The sequence below is a fragment of the Orycteropus afer genome, unplaced genomic scaffold, assembly GCF_000298275.1.
Source record: "Orycteropus afer afer isolate SDZICR_OR568_19922 unplaced genomic scaffold, OryAfe1.0 scaffold00171, whole genome shotgun sequence".
In the NCBI taxonomy this organism is placed as follows: Eukaryota; Metazoa; Chordata; class Mammalia; order Tubulidentata; family Orycteropodidae; genus Orycteropus; species Orycteropus afer.
Window position 1 is genome coordinate 4,268,155 of NW_006921758.1, and position 17,552 is coordinate 4,285,706.

The following is a 17,552-nucleotide window of genomic DNA, read 5'->3' on the forward strand; positions in this document are numbered from 1 at the left end:
GCCTTCTGGTTAGCAGTTAAGTGCCTTAGGCACTATGCTACCAGAGCTCCCCATTCCAAACCTAGTACGTTCATTTCAATAGAGCAATATTATCTTTGCACAAAAGTGATATAGTAAAGTGAGTCTATCAAGTTTGAGAAAGAGCATCAAGATTGCCTAAGTCTCTAGAAGTCTCCATAGAGTACAGAGAAAATTTTATATATAGAATTTTCTTTCCTGTTTTTAAAATAATGCATTGTATCACTCAATCAATACAACAGTTAATAAGACAGTCAGAAATCTGTGTCTTATGGAGTTTTATATGCTACAAGGGGGCAAAAAAAAACAATAAAAATTGTAAGTAAATCCATGTAGAATATCATATGTGTAAGTCCTATGAAGAATAATAAAGCACTGAAGGAGAGTAAAGGAATGATAGAGGCGGAGGACCCACTAAGGGAAAACTTTTACTGTTGTCTTATATGAGCCACATAAAATGAATGAAAACTGAAAATGTCTTTGGGATAAAATACGTAAGAAAGACAAACTATCTACAAAATGTATATTTTTTTCTTAGGCTCACATAATGATATTTTAATGGAAATCTTAGGATCCTAACCTTAAACTAACTCACTGCCATTGAGTCAATTCTGACTCACAGTGACCTCTCCTTGGGTTTCCAATGCAGTATCTCTGTGGAAGTAGATTGCCCGGTCTTTCTTCCGAGGAGGAAGTACTTAAAATTTATAAACAAATATTATTTTATTTGTGATTTTTACATCATTCCTATAATTTTTCTTTGCCTTTAACAGGAAAGATTGTCATTGATGGAATAGACATTTCTAAACTACCACTGCACACACTACGTTCTAGGCTTTCTATAATTCTGCAGGATCCAATACTATTCAGTGGTTCTATCAGGTAGGTGACATATTCAGGAAAAATCTGTACACCTTACACTTTGACTCATGGGAGGATTTTACTCAGCCCTTTACCAGGTACATGTGAAATGCCATTATAAAGATGATAAGATCAAATATTCTATTCAACAATTTGAATTGGGAAACCCTGTGAACCAAGGTGAAACTATAGAAACCAATCATTTATGTCTCTACAAACTCTTTAATTTCAGTTTGATTCTACAAAAAACAACTATTTTTCTTTATGCTTGGAGACAGAGGTTCTTGGCAGACATTTCTGAGGTATTCTCTTCTACAGATATCCTGCTGAACGTGCAGATGTCTGGCTGGCCTCAGCAGATATTCTGAGTTGATTAATACCTTTAACTAGTCCCCCATCCCTCACAACTTTTGTTTCAGCTAAAATGACTTTTAAGAAGCTTCTGTAATCCTCTTTTTGCCTGGTTCATGGTTTTATGAAAAAGAGTGTCACTGCCGTCGAGTCGATCCTGACCCCTCCTTGGGTTTCTAAGGCAGTATCTCTACAGAAGTAGATTGCTCAACCTTCCTTCCGAGGAATGGCTGGTGGGTTTGAACCTCCAGCCTTCTGGTTAGCAGTCAAATGCTTTAGGCACAGAGCCCGCCACCCCCAAAAAAAGAGTGGAAGTATCTAGTATTTCATTAAAAATAAATAAAAAGCAAAACCTGTTGCCATTGAGTCAATTCCAACTCTGAGGGATCCTACATGACAGTGTAGAATGACCCCATAGGATTTCCTAGGCTGTAATCATTATGAGGGGGCTCTGGTAGTGTAGTGCCTAAGGCACTTGACTGCTAACCAGAAGGCTGGTGCTTCAAAGCCTCCAGCCACTCCTTGGAAGGAAGATGGGGCAATCTACTTCTGTAGTGATACTGTCTCAGAAACCCAAGGAGGGGTCTCTATGAGTTGGGTCCAACTCAACAACACATAACAACACCAATCATTATGGGAGGAGCTCTGGTAGCCTAGTGCCTAAGGCACTTGACTGCTAACCAGAAGGCTGGTGGTTCAAACCCACCAGTCACTCCTTGGAAGGAAGGTTGGGCAATCTACTTCCATAGTGATACCACCTTGGAAACCCAAGGAGGGATTGCTATGAGTTGGGTCTGACTTGACGGCACATAACAACAACAACTTTTATAGGAGCAGATCACCTGGTCTTTTCTCCCACAGAGCAGTTGGTAGGTTCAAGCTGCCAGCTTTTCAACTAGTAGCTGAGTGCTTTAACTACTGTACCAACACGACTCCATTACTTTTTGATAAACCAAAAACCAAACTCACTGCCATCGAGTCAATCCTGGTTCATAGCGACTCCTTAGGTTTCCGAGGCAGTATCTCTACAGAAGTATATTGCCCAGTCTTCCTTCCAAGGAGTGGCTGGTGGATTTGAACCACCGACCTTCTGGTTAGCAGTCAAATGCTTTAGGCACTACACCACCAGAGTGCCCATAGATATTTTAAATATACCGTATTATCTCATTAACCCTCACAGCATTTACTCTAGGATACATATTACTATCCTCATTTTACAGATGAGGGTATTGAAACTCAGAGAAGCCATGACTTGCCCTAGTTCATATGCCTAGTAAGTGGTAGAACTGTAATTCCAAGTGAAGTTTGTGTGACTCCTATCATTAAGATCATTCATTCCTTCATTCATCAAGCATGAATTGAATGTCTGCTTCGCCTGAGCACTGTTCTAGGTGCTGAGAATACAGCAATAATGAAAACAAATGAAACTTACTTGTCAGAGAAAGAAAAACAATGAGCAAATACATACATAAAAGATTCTCTATTTTAATTGATGATTTTTTTCCCTGCAGATTTAATTTAGATCCAGAGTGCAAATGTACTGATGATAGACTATGGGAAGCTTTGGAAATTGCTCAGCTGAAGAATATGGTCAAATCACTACCGGGAGGTCTAGGTAATATTTTATTAAAAATATGTTTATTTTTGACATAGATAGTTCTATGAATCTCTGCTTTTTATGCCAGAATCTTATACTTTAGTCTTATATCCCATTATTCTTAAAATAATACTCTAAAGGTAAATATGGCATTTCAGTAGTTAAAGCTTTTGCTTGTAGTGTTAAGTGGATGAACCTTATAACAAATTCTATCCTATGTGAGCACTCCGAGATGCTACAGTTAGTAATTTACCCCTTCAGTCTTTTCACCATTGCTTGTCATGGGTTACTTTAAACAGAATATTTCATATTAGTCATGCTTGCTCCTGTCAGCTGCATGATCCTTCATTCTCTGTAAGTAGGTAAGCTGAGGATTGATTATAAGGCTGTTCACTTCAAAAAGTACTCAGGACTGTTTAGAAGGAGGAACTTCTCTGTCTTGGCAGCTCTTTTGTTCACAGATTGGAGGCATATATTTTTTATTTGTATGATATAAAGTTCATCTTATTTAAAGACCTTATTTCCTATTACCTTGCTGCAGCAGAAGTTTTGGCTATTTGTGTAAAGGATTGAACGTGTACTTAAATAATCCCTGACATAAATTCATTCCCAGAAGTAGTACAATTTCTGACAAATGATGACAGAATGAAGGAACAACATGAAGTAACAAAAACAACAGAGTTTGTGATATAGTCTTTAAGTCTTAAAAATAAACATCTGTCACTTTGGGCTTACTTTCACTTCCTTAAAATCAGAATTTATTTAAGAAAGAAATATGAAGATAATAGTTTGGTGATATTCTAATTTTACTACACAATATGTAATTGCTAAGTTAATAGTGTTGTTTGGCATCTAGTTGAAAAAAATCAACCAACAAAATAAACTATGTTTGTTTATTAGTATTTTTTTTGGGGGGGGGGAGCTGCTTAAAACCAGTAGCATTTGTGATTTTAATAAAGTTCCAAGAAGAAGGCATTCTCCGAACAAAAATTGAGAGAGCATGTCTTTAAGGCTGATTTCATTGGCCTTCCAAATGTCACATTGTGGGAGTAATTCCAGAGATCTGCATGAACTTTCCCATATCTCATGCTGTCTCTCAGGAAAGCCCAGGAAATATACTTGGGAAATTGGTAGATGCTTATAGATCTTTTTCCCTTGGCATTCGTTGGAAAGACAGTCAATTATATCTTTGCAGTCTTTCTCATCACTAACATGAAAAAATATCTGTGTCTGTTTTGAATTGTACACATAGTATTTGGGTTATGGTACAATGTAAACAACACTGGATATTATTTATGCTGTGTGACTGATTGAACATTGTGTATGCTCATCATCCTAATAAAGATCATGTCAGTTTTTTGATGAATAATATGTGGTTCAGGCCAACTTTGGTGATGAACATTCATTATCCCCAGCATTCTTCTTTATTTATTATGTGAATAAATGCATAGCCTACAAAGATGAGCAATTATAAGACATGAATTGATGCAGTGAGAATATAATCAATGGAAATTTCCTCCAGGGCTCTGCTAAAAAAGTGCTTGAATTCTAATAAAAGAGATACTGTGGAAATAATTTATTTTAAACTTGCAATAGTATACTTTATGAAATGTAGATGAATACAGAAAAGGAAAGGGTAATGTGGTGGTTAAGTTTGTGTGTCAGCTTGGCTGGGCCGGGTTGAGTGGCTGGACAGCTCATGGTAGTTATTCCCCATGATGAGACTGGCAATCAACTCCATGGTGGGACCTACCACAAGCAGCTGAGTAGCTGCTTTAGGGATGTGGTCTGCTTCCCATATATAAGAAAGAGCTTTGGGAATGGTCTCTAGCTCATGGCATGCTTGAACACTGCATGTAGCTGCATTGTTGTTCAGCAGCCTGCCATGCTCTGCCAATCTTGAGACTTTCAATGGACTTGAATGAATGGCCCGCCTTGTGGTTTGGTAACATCGGGACTCTGCCATTTTATTTATCAACCTTGGGCTTCTTAGCCTCAGCAGCCAGTGGCTGCCTGAGTGAAGAGATGCCTCTAGCTTCAGTGGGCTGGGAACACGAGGCGGAGCTGAAGCCCAAGGTCAAGGGGCTTTCATACAGCCCCTGGAGCCTGGCACTTTGAACTCAGACTTAAAGCCTCCAAACTGTAAGAGAATAAACTCCTGTTTGTTCAAGCATCCCATTGGTGATATGTTCCTGTGAGAGAGGCACTAGGTAACCAGAACAGATAATGAGGCTATAGTGTTCATTTAGCCATTCAATATATTCTACTACTATGTCAGATACAATAGTAAATGTTAGGATATGTTGAGTAAAGACAAACTGAACCCCTAGACTTGGAACTTATAGTCTTGTGGATGATATAATGGAATGAGAACTGAAATTAGAGTTGAGAGTGTTCTGTTTCTTGTCAAACTCTACTACAAATTAGGCATGAGTCTTTGGGCAAGCCACTTCACCTCTCTGGGCCTTAAAGAATTATACTAAATAAACTCCATAGTACCTTCCAGTCCTCGAACTATTTAACAAAATTATATATCCTGCTATAATGATGTAATTCCACATTCATTGTTAAAATTATGATGATCCAGGACCATATTCATTTTCCCAAAGTTCCTCTTCACCTTTCTGATATGAAATCCTTGCATCAGCACAAAGTAATTGCCAACATGCTGATATAAGATATAACATGTTTTCTGTTTTGCCCATTGAAAATGTTAGCAGCATTTCCTTAGTGGGATCCTTGCTTCTTCCTCTGGTTTAGATGCAGTTGTCACTGAAGGTGGAGAAAATTTTAGTGTTGGGCAGAGACAGCTGTTTTGCCTTGCTAGGGCCTTTGTCCGCAAGAGCAGCATTCTCATCATGGATGAAGCAACAGCTTCCATCGACATGGCCACGGTGAGTGTTAATAGCTAAAGTTTTTAAATTGAAAAATGGCAGAAATTTACATAAAATTGTTTCTTTTTTCCTGATTAGTTTCTGAACCTCAGTATTGTTGAGAGTGTCTTCTCATTGTCTCCTTGATCATCAGATGATAACTCATTGAGAATCACAATAAATGACGCAGAATACCTGATTTAAAGGCATCACTATTAGCAACGAACATAAAATAAATTTGCAATTATCTTTGTTAAGTTCTCAAAACAGTAAAATTCCAAAGCTGAGTTGATGACAGTACTGTACAGGAATTCATGTATTATGCCACCGGGGAAAAAAAAAAAATCCTCACTGCCATCGAGTCAGATCCGACTCACAACAATTCCTCCTTGGCTTCTGAGGCAGTATCACTATGGAAGTAGATTGCTGAATCTTCCTTCCGAGGAGTGGCTGGTGGGTTTGAACCGCCAGCCTTCTGGTTAGCAGTCAGATGCCTTAGGCACTACGCCACCACAGCTCCCATATTATGCCACAGAAGTTGTAAAATAAAATATATAAGTTTCTACTGAATAGAATCAATTGATAACCAAAATTGATCATTATTACTAAAGCAGTTTGCAGAAGAAGGATACACTGGAATTAATAATGACCATCATTGTGTTCCTGGGAACAAATCAGAAACTTAGCCCTTTGAAAGAAATTACTTTTCAGGGTCAAATATGTCCAAGAAAGATCTGTCTGGAAAGCCATGATTGGGTAGGGGAAAATGTCACATGAAATCACAAATTCTGTGTGAGCCAGCGAGATTTTTAAAAGTTCACTTGACATTAAAAGTTTGACATCACAAAGAATAAAAACAAACCATATTCACGACCTCATTTTATTTGCTGGCACCACACTTTGGAATGGTTAAAACTGCCCCAAAAAGTGGAACAGTTTTAAGACCTTTATTTTCTATTGCCTAATCAATTAAAGTAATACTAAATCTTTTTAAAGTTAACATAATTTAAAGCAATAAAAATCATCTCTCATAGAACCTATTCACTAATTAAGCCTAATGACATCAAAATCAGTATTAATTACTAAAGTTTTACAATATTAAGGTTATTATATGGACATTATAAGGAGAGAGAGAGAATTAAATGGCAATAAGCCACCTTATTGGAAGAAAGAGCTCCTAGAAGAGTGGAATCTTTACCCATGTACATATTTAAAATTATGACAGCAAAGCTTTGTAGTGAGAATAAAAATGGTTCCTGCCTTGATGGTTCTTTAATGAGTCAAAATCCAGATTTTTGGTATGGATTTCTTTTTTTTTTTTTTTTTCCCTTTTCTTACTCAAAGATTAACACAATTTTAGAGCTTTGTTAATTTTGAATATATTCCATTTGTGATAAAACACAAGTCAGTGTATTAATGCCCTTTAGATTTCATTATTCTGTTTGTGGTTCCTGACAGTAAATCTGTCAATCTTTCTTAGTTGATCATGTAGTTTATTCACATTTTGGAGACACCTACAGACTCAGAAACTTTGACAAAAGGGATCAGGCACTGTGAGCAGTGCTTTTGGGGACAGAATATCATGTCAAGAGAACATAGTCCTGAGAAAATACAGACTTTTTATTTTTTTTTTCCTGCAGGAAAACATTTTGCAGAAAGTGGTAATGACAGCCTTTGCGGACCGCACAGTTGTTACAATAGCAGTAAGTATGAAAGACAGATTTGTTTTACTCTGCTTTGGTTTCTATTCTATGATTCATTAATCATTATATTTGAGCAATTAAAAAATGCCTGTGTTGAATTATGCATTTTTCTGTCACTGTTTATGTGTCTGCAAAACAAAAAACAAACAAACAAAAAACCCATGTTTTAAAAGCTTTTATATTGTCCTTTTCAAGCTGACTGCTCTCCATTGTTGTTGAGTTATTGTTACGTGCCGTTGTTGTTAGTGTGCCGTTGAATCGAATCTGACTCCTAGCAACCCCTCCTTGGGTTTCCAAGGTGGTATCACTATGGAAGTAAATTGCCCAACCTTCCTTCCAAGGAGTGGCTGATGGGTTTAAACCTCCAGCCTTCTGGTTAGCAGTCAAGAGCCTTCTGGTTAGCAGTCAAGTGCCTTAGGCACTACTCTACCAGAGCTCCTGACTATTCTCTGTACCTCCCCTAAATTACTGAAATGGGCACTGGTTAATCTAAGGATTCTAGCAAGTCATGCACTGAGCTTTTTCACCTGATACAGATGGTAGCTCATATGAAATAATTCTCTTTTCAATAGCTGCTTCAGTTGCTTTCCCAGGAGTATAACCCAATGGTTTGATGAGTTTCAGAAGCAAAATTCCTAAATTTGCTTGCCAATTCTCCTATTACTTACCCTTAATCTCTATTTCTATTCACTTATCTATTTAAAAGAAAAAAACAGATAAAAGCAGTGAGATGCCTCACAGCAGTCAGATACATTTAATTTTAGATGGCACCAATCAAATCGAAGAATTGTTTAAATCTTTATAATTCTTGTTAGAGCTTAATTAAAATAAGCCACAGCTTTCTGTCTTTTCCTCTGTGAATGGATGCACATAATTCTTGCTCATATTTAAGCCTTCTAATTAACAAAAACTATTATTTAATGAGTCACTTGGACATTTTCTCTCTTGCTGATTCTTCTTTCTTTTCTTCTCTTCATTTTTCTTTCCTCTCCAGCATCGCGTCTCTTCTATTATGGATGCAGGCCTTGTTTTAGTCTTGTCTGAGGGTATTTTAGTGGAGTGTGATACTGCTCCAAACTTACTTGCTCACAAGAATGGCCTCTTTTCCACTTTGGTGATGACCAACAAGTAGACCACCACAATCTACTCCACCAAGTGTCTCATTCTCTGGTAGTTATTTTGGTGGCCTTCTCTCGGGAATGCAAGGCTAATGCTGTGATTGAAGGGGTGGCTTTGGGTGGAGGAACTCACCACAGGGTGTTGTTGTTGTTGTTGTTGTTATGTGCCGTCGAGTCGGACCCGACTCATAGCGACCCCTCCTTGGGTTTCCGAGGCGGTATCACTACGGAAGTAGATTGCCCCATCTTCCTTCCGAGGAGTGGCTGGTGGATTTGAACCGCCAGCCTTCTGGTTAGCAGTCAAGTGCCTTAGCCACTATGCTACCAGAGCTCCCCACCACAGGGTAATATAACACAAATGATTTCAACAAGTTGCTTTAGTTACATTCAGTACTGGATGAGACACATGCATATGTTTTCAAAAGTATGAATGCAAGAGGACCTGTGAAACTGATTTCTTCTAACCCAAGGGACAATTTCATAATTCCTTGAGGATATTTTGTAGGTAGCCATAAAATGCCTTACCAGCCTTAAAGACTGCATTGCTTAATTCAAAATAGTGACAAGTTCAGCTGTTGAGTAATGGGAGCTTTGTGTGGATGCTTGCATGGTGCTTCCCTTTCTGTGAATCATGAATGAGAGAAAGAGCACCCAATAAGTGCAGCTTCTTTAGGGTGGGATGAAATGACTCCTCAGTAGGGCCCACCTGCTGTAAACTGTTCCCAAGTAAAGGGAAAAACCTATTTTCTCCCAATTTCCCAATGAGTCTCCTAGTTCCTTCTGCCCTGGGAGAAAGTTCAGTTAATTCAATCATGTGGAAATGTTAATGATTATTAAATCACCTATTATTAATCACCTATTAAGTGAGAGAATTAGCTAACTTGAAAATTAAGTGTTTAACATTCTTAAACATTTTCACACTGGCGTAGGTGGGGAGATATTTTGGAGGAGAAAAAAATTTCTGTTGCTCCTAAATGGAAAAAATTTTAAAATAAAATAAAGGCAGACCTCTGACTATAAAATTCTTGTCTTCTCCACTCTGCATGAAGCATGACATTGTTGTATAGTCCCGTTTAGTCTACACTTGGGAGATTATGTGAGCATGATTTGCACTTTTAACCAAACAGTAATGTTCCCTTACCAGATTTCTGTTCTACCTTCACTGAATACTTCTCCACAGATCTAGGTATCTTTACCCAATCTTCATTTCAACTTCTTCTACTGTTGTGACACTTGCCACCAAGATACCTGGAATTCTCCCCCAAAACACACACACACACACATAGAAAGCCGTAGGAGGAGGATGCACCTTGGCATCAAGTCTTCTTCACAGGCTCATAAGAGAGAGAATACCCACCACACTTGTGGAAGACTCCATGTAGAATGATTTTCTCTGCTAATACGTATTTTTCCTCTGTCTAAAAATTGTTCTGTTAATTTTGTTAACTTGCATTGAAAAATATTAATTAAAAAGATAAACTCTCTTTGGCTTCTAATAAGAAGCCCTCAAGCACCAAAACAGTCAATGACATTTATGTATGAGAATGATTTATTTTTCTCTGTTGACTAGATTAATTTCTCTGGAGCATTTTGAAAATTTCACCAATACTATTACAGTTGACACTGTATTTCATCGAAAAAAAAAAAAAAGCTAATTTGGATTAATAGAATAAATCAATGTTCTGATGAGTAACAAGTATGTATTTGGAGCATCTAATATATTGAATGGTAGCCTTAATTATTATTAATTACTAACATCAAAACCTCTCTCCAAAGGGTTCCATGTGGAAAAAGATATTGAGTGAGTGGTAGTGATCTCTAGTGACTAAGGGATCTGTAATAACTAAGGGATGACTAAGCATGTTTAAAACACTCAATAATCCATTTTAATGGTGCATGCCAGAATGGACTTCTTTATACTGTCTCTTTCCAAAATTCATCCACATTGCAGGGATCTTCAACTAGTATAGTATCCCATGGAATTAGTCTACTCTACATAATAGGTACTTGTGATTGAGAGTGGGAGTAGCCCCATTGGTTCACGATGACTCCTTTTATTATTTAATTATTTGACAAATATTTGTTAGCTTACTTATGCTAATAAAGGATCTCTGGTAGCATAGTGGTTAAAGCATTCAGCTGCTAACAAAAATGTCACAAGGCAGTCGGCTTCTGTAAAGACTTACAGCCTTGGAAGTCTTCTGGATATTTCTACTCTGTCCTATGAAGCAGAATCAACTCCATGGCAGTGGGTTTGGTGTTTTGGTTTTATGTTAATAAGTAGTTCCATGAATACAATGAAATTGATATAGTAGCTATAGTGAAACTCATATAATCCATGTAAGGCCCAGTCATGCATGCCAGTATTTAAAAGTATATACCATATTTTTATACTCATGTCATATGGTTTTTCAAACTGTTCCTGCCCTCATGCTAGTTTCCTATGCACTTTATGGGCATTATATGCATGTGTGCATTATTTACATGTGTTATTTCCAAAAAAATATGGTAAGTAGACTGTACTTTAAATAAATTTTAAAAATATTCTGTGCTTCCTGCACATCTCTACATCCCAAGAATAAGTGTCCCTCAATAATCTATGAAATAAGTGTATCACATTGCTTTGGCTTATGCCCTGAAATTTGTAACAAATACATTCATTCTTTTCACTCACAGCATCGGGTTCACACAATTCTGACCGCAGACCTGGTTATTGTGATGAAGCGAGGAAACATTTTAGAATATGACACCCCAGAAAGCCTCTTGGCTCAGGAAGATGGAGTATTTGCTTCTTTTGTCCGTGCAGACATGTGAGGGAGTGTCTTAAAATGATATTTAAAATAATACTATTATAGCCTACTTAAGAAAACATTGGTGTGGCCTTTATAAAGTGGCATCTTAAATTTTCACAGATTTTTGTAAATGTTATTCATTATGTTGTGGAATTTTATAATTAGTAATAATGTCATTTTTAGCGATGAACATTTCCTGTGCACTAGTTAACATAGTACCTTTTCTTTTTTATACTTTTCTTAGATATCACTCCTTAATATGTTTATTACTGATACGTTTCTAGTGACTAGCAGGTTATATGAAAAGCTATAAGCTAATGTGAGCTATATTAAGCAATAGATCAACAGCTTATGTTTTCTCATAAATATAAGTCTGGTAAATATGTCTCGGGCATAAAAGTTGAAATGAATATTCAGTATTATTATACTTTTATTTGTAAAGATATTCCTTTTTGTTCGTGTCCTCAGATGTTATTGAGGAAGAATGGAGGAAGAATGGGTTTCTAATTACTTAGAAATGAAACACTTAAATTCATTATTTAGAGTATGAGAATTTTTTCTGTACTCATTAATATTAGTAATATCAGAGATTCTTTTAGCAGTCTGTTTTTCTCTCTAATTTTTTCCTGTAACCAAGAAGTAATCATATCTATAGTTCTCTAAAGCTAAACCCTTTACTAGAAAGATCATGAAAAAGAGTTTGGATATTTGAAAAATTATATCCAAGCTTACAGTTTTTCAGAGCTAGTAAACAGAGAGTTCTAAAGATATCTGACATAATGTGCCTTTGCCAGACTAAAGTCCGAACAGTGATTACACCCTGTCCTGCAATAGTAGGTCACCTAAGTTCTTTATAGTTTATTCAACAGCAGCTGTGGTTGTGATCTTGAAGTGCCACATTATTCAGTTTTCAAAGAAGCATAGACAAGTGTTTAGTTCTAAGTGGAAGTGTTTACTTCTTCTAGACATTTATGCCCAATGATGTCGCACATGTATCCATTTGTTCCTACTCTACTTTTAATATACTTGTAAAGAATGTGTCAGAAATTGATGGCATATCAGTGTTATATTTTGCTTAAATGTACATTAATAAATTTTAAAATACTGAAAATTACCTTCACTGGCATGCTAGCAACCAAAGCTTTCTAGCCTATCTGTGCCCATCAAGTACAAGTATCACTGATTTTCATATGAAGACCTTAGGCATTGTAAGGTTATGAAGACTTATGATTGATGGAAAAAAGAGACCTATGCTCCTTCCCCATAATTCTTGTGTTCAGTTTATTGTATTGTTTATTTACTTATGGAAAAGATGATGCCCTTGTGTTGAGTTCTAGAAGTGCTCTGCAATCTAGAATATATGACTCGACCTTCATCTAAATATAGAGTCCTGATGTTTATAAAATACAAGTACTATAAGGATGGGCAAAGAGGTTCTAGGTTATTTAGCATAAATGATCACCCTTTGTTGTATATAGAAATCTTCATTGTGAGAAAATAATCCTCTTATTGTCTCCTGAAAGCTAAACATGACACCATCAATAACCATCAATTCAATTTTGAAGATATTTTCTAAAACTTAAACCAATCCCTAAAAGAATGCTGGTGTGCAAGTGTTTTGTAGGGCTAAATTTGCATAATACCAGTTCCCAAATTAGGCTTCATTCTCATAGAGAAATAGGGATTTTTCCCTACAGCTAATCCCTTAAAATGTTTGAAATAATACTGCTGTGCAACCAATGTCAGCAGAAGCATATCTAGTAATGGAGAATATGTTTAGTTATCTTGCACCAAATTGGTCACTGGTTCCCTCATAATTTTTAGTCACTCAAGTTGAGTGAATACCTAATTGTTTATGTTATATGTATTATTTATTGAATATAGGAATTATTCATTTTGAAAGATTTTTTTTTCTAAATAGGTACATATCTGTAGAAGAAAATCATCTTAACCAAATCAGTTATTTCCTTTTTTAATTCTTAGTATTTGCAAATCAATAAATGCATAAAGATTTATATTAAAATCACAAGGTTACTGATAATAGAGAAAGCATATTTCTTTTAAATGATTGTGCATCCTCTACTTTTATCCTACTACTTATGATCCATTTTCAAGTTTACTTAGCTCTACATTAGCTATGCCCTTCTAAGTAACTGATACTTGAGATATGGGACCATGTCTTGCTTGTTTTTGTATCCTTGGCACTTAATACAAGGACTTGGGGCATACTAGGCCCTGCTAAATATAATTAATTGAACCATTGATTAACTTTCCTACTACCTATGTGCCTATAACCATGGGTTATTCTCTTCACATTTCTGTGTTTTGTTTTGTTTTTTAATTCTACTGTGAACATATACTGGCTTGCTGTTACATAATAAATTGTTTTGTGTTTGCTCTCTTTAAGAGACTGATTATTCTTTCACTTATAATACCATTGTTTAATCAGTCAGGACTGATCAGTAGATGTAAATCGATAGCAATTGCAGAGCTAATACCTGACAGTTTTGATGATTTTGTTTCATGTTTGACAGAGTCATGCACTTCATTAGTTTAATATATAGACTCTGGGAAAGTGTCTAAGGGGAACAGCTATACCAATAAGTTGTATTACATTTGTAATTACATAGTTGGGTGTCTGGACTCATTCCCAAGGTTTACTGATCAATTTTTATGGTTGTCTTCCAATATATCTTTCATCACTTATTTTGTGATATATTCTTTGGTTGGTATTTCTAGTTCTCTGATTTATAGTATTGTGATAATTGCCATATTGTTCTAGGTCTCTGGTTTATGGTACTGTAATGATTGCCTTATTGTACATGGGAAGTACAGACAACAGAGATGAACCCTTTTGCACATATAATACTGCATTGTCAGTGAAGGCTAACATGGGTATATGGGTGGATAGATGGGTGGACAGGCTGAACTATTAGGTATGTCTATGACATGGGGAGTGTACCCAAGAACATGTATAGGGTTGGCAGACAATGGTCCTATAACTTTATGTGTATGATCTGAATTCCCAGGTGTATAGTGGAGCTCACAAGGGGCAAGGTTGTAGTCATTGCTTGGTCATAGCCAGCTACCCAGAGGGACCAAGTAGTTGAACCTGTGGGCTCAGGACCATAGTTGCAGAGGACATCAAGCTCAATTGGCATAACATACTACACAAAACATTGTTCTACCTCCTACTGTGGCGAGTAACAACTGGGATCTTAAAAGCTTGCAAGTGCCATCTAGATGCATTGATGGGTCTCTCCTTGTCCAGAGCAAAGAAGAATGAAGAAAACCAAAAATTCATGGAAACAATTAGTCCTAGCGACTGGTACACCATCCAATCTGCAGCCTATACTACTATGAGACCAGAAGAACTAGATAGTACCTGGCTACTACTGTCAACCACTTGGAAGAGGATCTATGTAGGAGATCCTGGATAGAGAGGGAGAACAATGTGGAACAAAATTCAAAATCATTTGGAAACCAAAGGGGGGGACCAGGTTTGCTGGTCTGATAGAGCCTGGTGGAACCATTGAGACTATGGCCCCTAGCTTCCCTTCAGGTCTGGAATTGAACCCATGCCTATGGCTTCCAGCCAAACAATAGACAGGCATAGGAGTTGAACATTTACCTGAGGTAGATACACTCCTTGGAGGGAACAAGCATGGGAGAAAGAAGGGCTGCTTATGCACAGGGAGACAGCTCGGGGGGCAGGAGTGTATGGAGGGATGGACACAGGGAAGAGGTAACTATCAGGAGTAAGTAGGAGGGGAGATGTTGCATTGGGCTAAATTGTGGTCAATGTCATGAGACAGAGTGTATGTGAAATGCTGTATGGAAAGTGTATTTGCTCTGTAAATTTTCACCCAAATCACAATTATAAATAAATAAATAAATAAATAAATACAAAAGCTATTAATCTCTTCCTTTCAGATATCCAAAATGTTCATTCATCCTTTGGTCTTAAAGAGAAGCTCCAATTCTTTGAATCCATTAAATTATACAGCTAATACTCTTTCACAGGTATGGTAGTTAAGGTTATGTGTCAGCTTCTCTGGGCTGTGGCTTTAAGTGCTCGTCAGCTGAATGTAGTGATGAGACTGTAATCACCTCTGTGGTAGAATCTGCTGTCAGCAGCTAAGTAGCTGCCTTCGGGATTTGGCCTGCTTCCAGCATTTATGGAGAAGCTTTGAGGAAGGTCTCTAACTTTTTGACACATTTTGGATTCTGCATTTGGCCAAGTCTTATTTCCAGTTCCTGGACTTGGAACAGTGGCCTGCCTGTTGCCTGCCAATCTTGGGACTGTTCCTGGACTTGAATTAGTGGTATGCCATGTTGCCTGTTGATGTTGGCATTGTGCTATTCTACTTGCTGACCTTAGATTTGTCAGCCTCAGCAGCCAGCAGCTACATGAGTTCTGAGAAGACTGCAGCTCCAGTGGACGTAGAATAAGAAGTAGAGCTGAAGATCAAGGTCAAGGAGTCTTCATTGAGACTCTGAATTTGGACTTCTAGACTCCTAAACTGTAAGAGAATGTATCCCAGTTTATTAAAGTAATCCATGTTTGGTATTTCTGTTATAGCAGCAATAGAGAACCAAGACAACAAGTTACAACCTATCCTCTAATACCTCAGGATGCATGTGCATACATACATGTACACAAAAGCATACAGTCACATTTTATTTTCACTTGTCTTAATTATGTGTATTTAAATATGGCTCAAAACCAAACAAATCACACTCACTGACATTGGGTTGATCCCAACTCTTAGCAACCCCACTTTGGGGTCATATCTCTATATCTCTATGGAAGTGGTGGTATCTCTATACCTCTATGGAAGTGGTTTGCCTAGTCTTCCTTCCGAGGAGTGGCTGGTGGGTTTGAACCATGAGCCTTCTGGTTAGCAGTCAAATGCCTTAGGCACTACACCACCAGACCTCCCATATGGCTAGGTGGCACAGATTGTTAACTGCTGGGCTACTAACCAAAAGATTGGCAGTTTGAACACACCCAGAGGGACTCAGAAGACAGGTTTGTGATCTTCTGACAGATCACAGCTTTAAAATTCTGTAGAGCAGTTCTAATGCAATGCAATGCAAATGCAACCATTGTGGTGGAGTCGGATCCGACTCATAGTGACCCCTCCTTGGGTTTCCAAGGCAGTATCACTACGGAAGTAAATTGCCCAACCTTTCTTCTGGGGAGTGGCTGGAGGGTTTGAACTCCCAGGCTTCTGCTTAGCAGTCAAATGCCTTTGGCACTAGGCCACCAGAGCTCCCAGAGCAGTTCTACTCTGCACATAATGGAGTTGCCATGAGTTGGAGCCCACTCAAGAGTAACTAACAACAGCAACAATAATGAATCTTTACATCACATAGTAATGCAGTACCTAAGTAATTCAGAGGGGTACAGCTGGTTACTATGGACGGCATATATAGAAAGTCTTAAATTCACAATAATCTATGTGTGTTTTTCCCAACTGGGAAGAAATTTCACTTCTAGATCTTAAAAATTCATTTCCCGTGATATGAACTTTAGCCCATTTATTGCTACCACTTTGTAAAATAACACTGAAAACGAATCACTGAGTTGCAGTGAGCAGCCTCTTTTTAATTCAGTAAAGGGGTGGCAATTATTTTCATGAAAAATAATGAACCACACATCTATAAAAATTGGTTTACTCTCTACTGTGCTGTATGAAAATAAGCTCGTTATTTCACCTTGGTTGATAACTGAATATCTGCAATCTTCACCTTTGAGTAATAAAGTGTGATTCAAAGATATTTGTCAGCATAAAGCAAAGCTTTGCTATATAGCTAATAGTGTTAAATCTTATAAAATAAATATTTTTGTTATACTTATTTTACAGATGAAGAAATGGAGTCTAAGGTTTAAGTGATTTGTCCCAAATCACCTATTTAAAACCTGACTGTCTGACTTCAGAAAATGCACTTTTGAACAATCAAAGAACCAGCAACTAGAAACAAATATAACTAAGATCACATCAGAGAAGCTGAGGAAGAATGGCTCTTACTGTGTTACATTAAGTCAGGAATATTCTGCAAAGACTGGGAAGTCCATGGTTATAATTGTACATTGCAAAGTTTTATTTTCCCAAAGAATCTTATTCATCTTTCATTGTTAGCTCAAATAGAACGTGCTACCTAAATCCTGTACATGAATCCAGGAATTTCTCTGACATACTCTCTTATACTATTTTGATTTCTAGTAATATGGG

General features: G+C 37.2%; 1 protein-coding gene across 1 annotated transcript in view; it reads left to right on the forward strand.

Moving 5' to 3' along the window:
• The window catches only part of ABCC9 (ATP binding cassette subfamily C member 9), a 169,307-nt gene extending 157,972 nt beyond the window's left edge, over positions 1–11,335 (forward strand). The window contains exons 34-38 of the mRNA XM_007946781.1: positions 792–900; positions 2,742–2,845; positions 5,588–5,721; positions 7,341–7,403; positions 11,198–11,335. Coding sequence (XP_007944972.1) covers positions 792–900; positions 2,742–2,845; positions 5,588–5,721; positions 7,341–7,403; positions 11,198–11,335 — 548 coding nt within the window. The remainder of the gene's footprint in view (positions 1–791; positions 901–2,741; positions 2,846–5,587; positions 5,722–7,340; positions 7,404–11,197) is intronic.
• Positions 11,336–17,552: the final 6,217 nt, after the last annotated feature.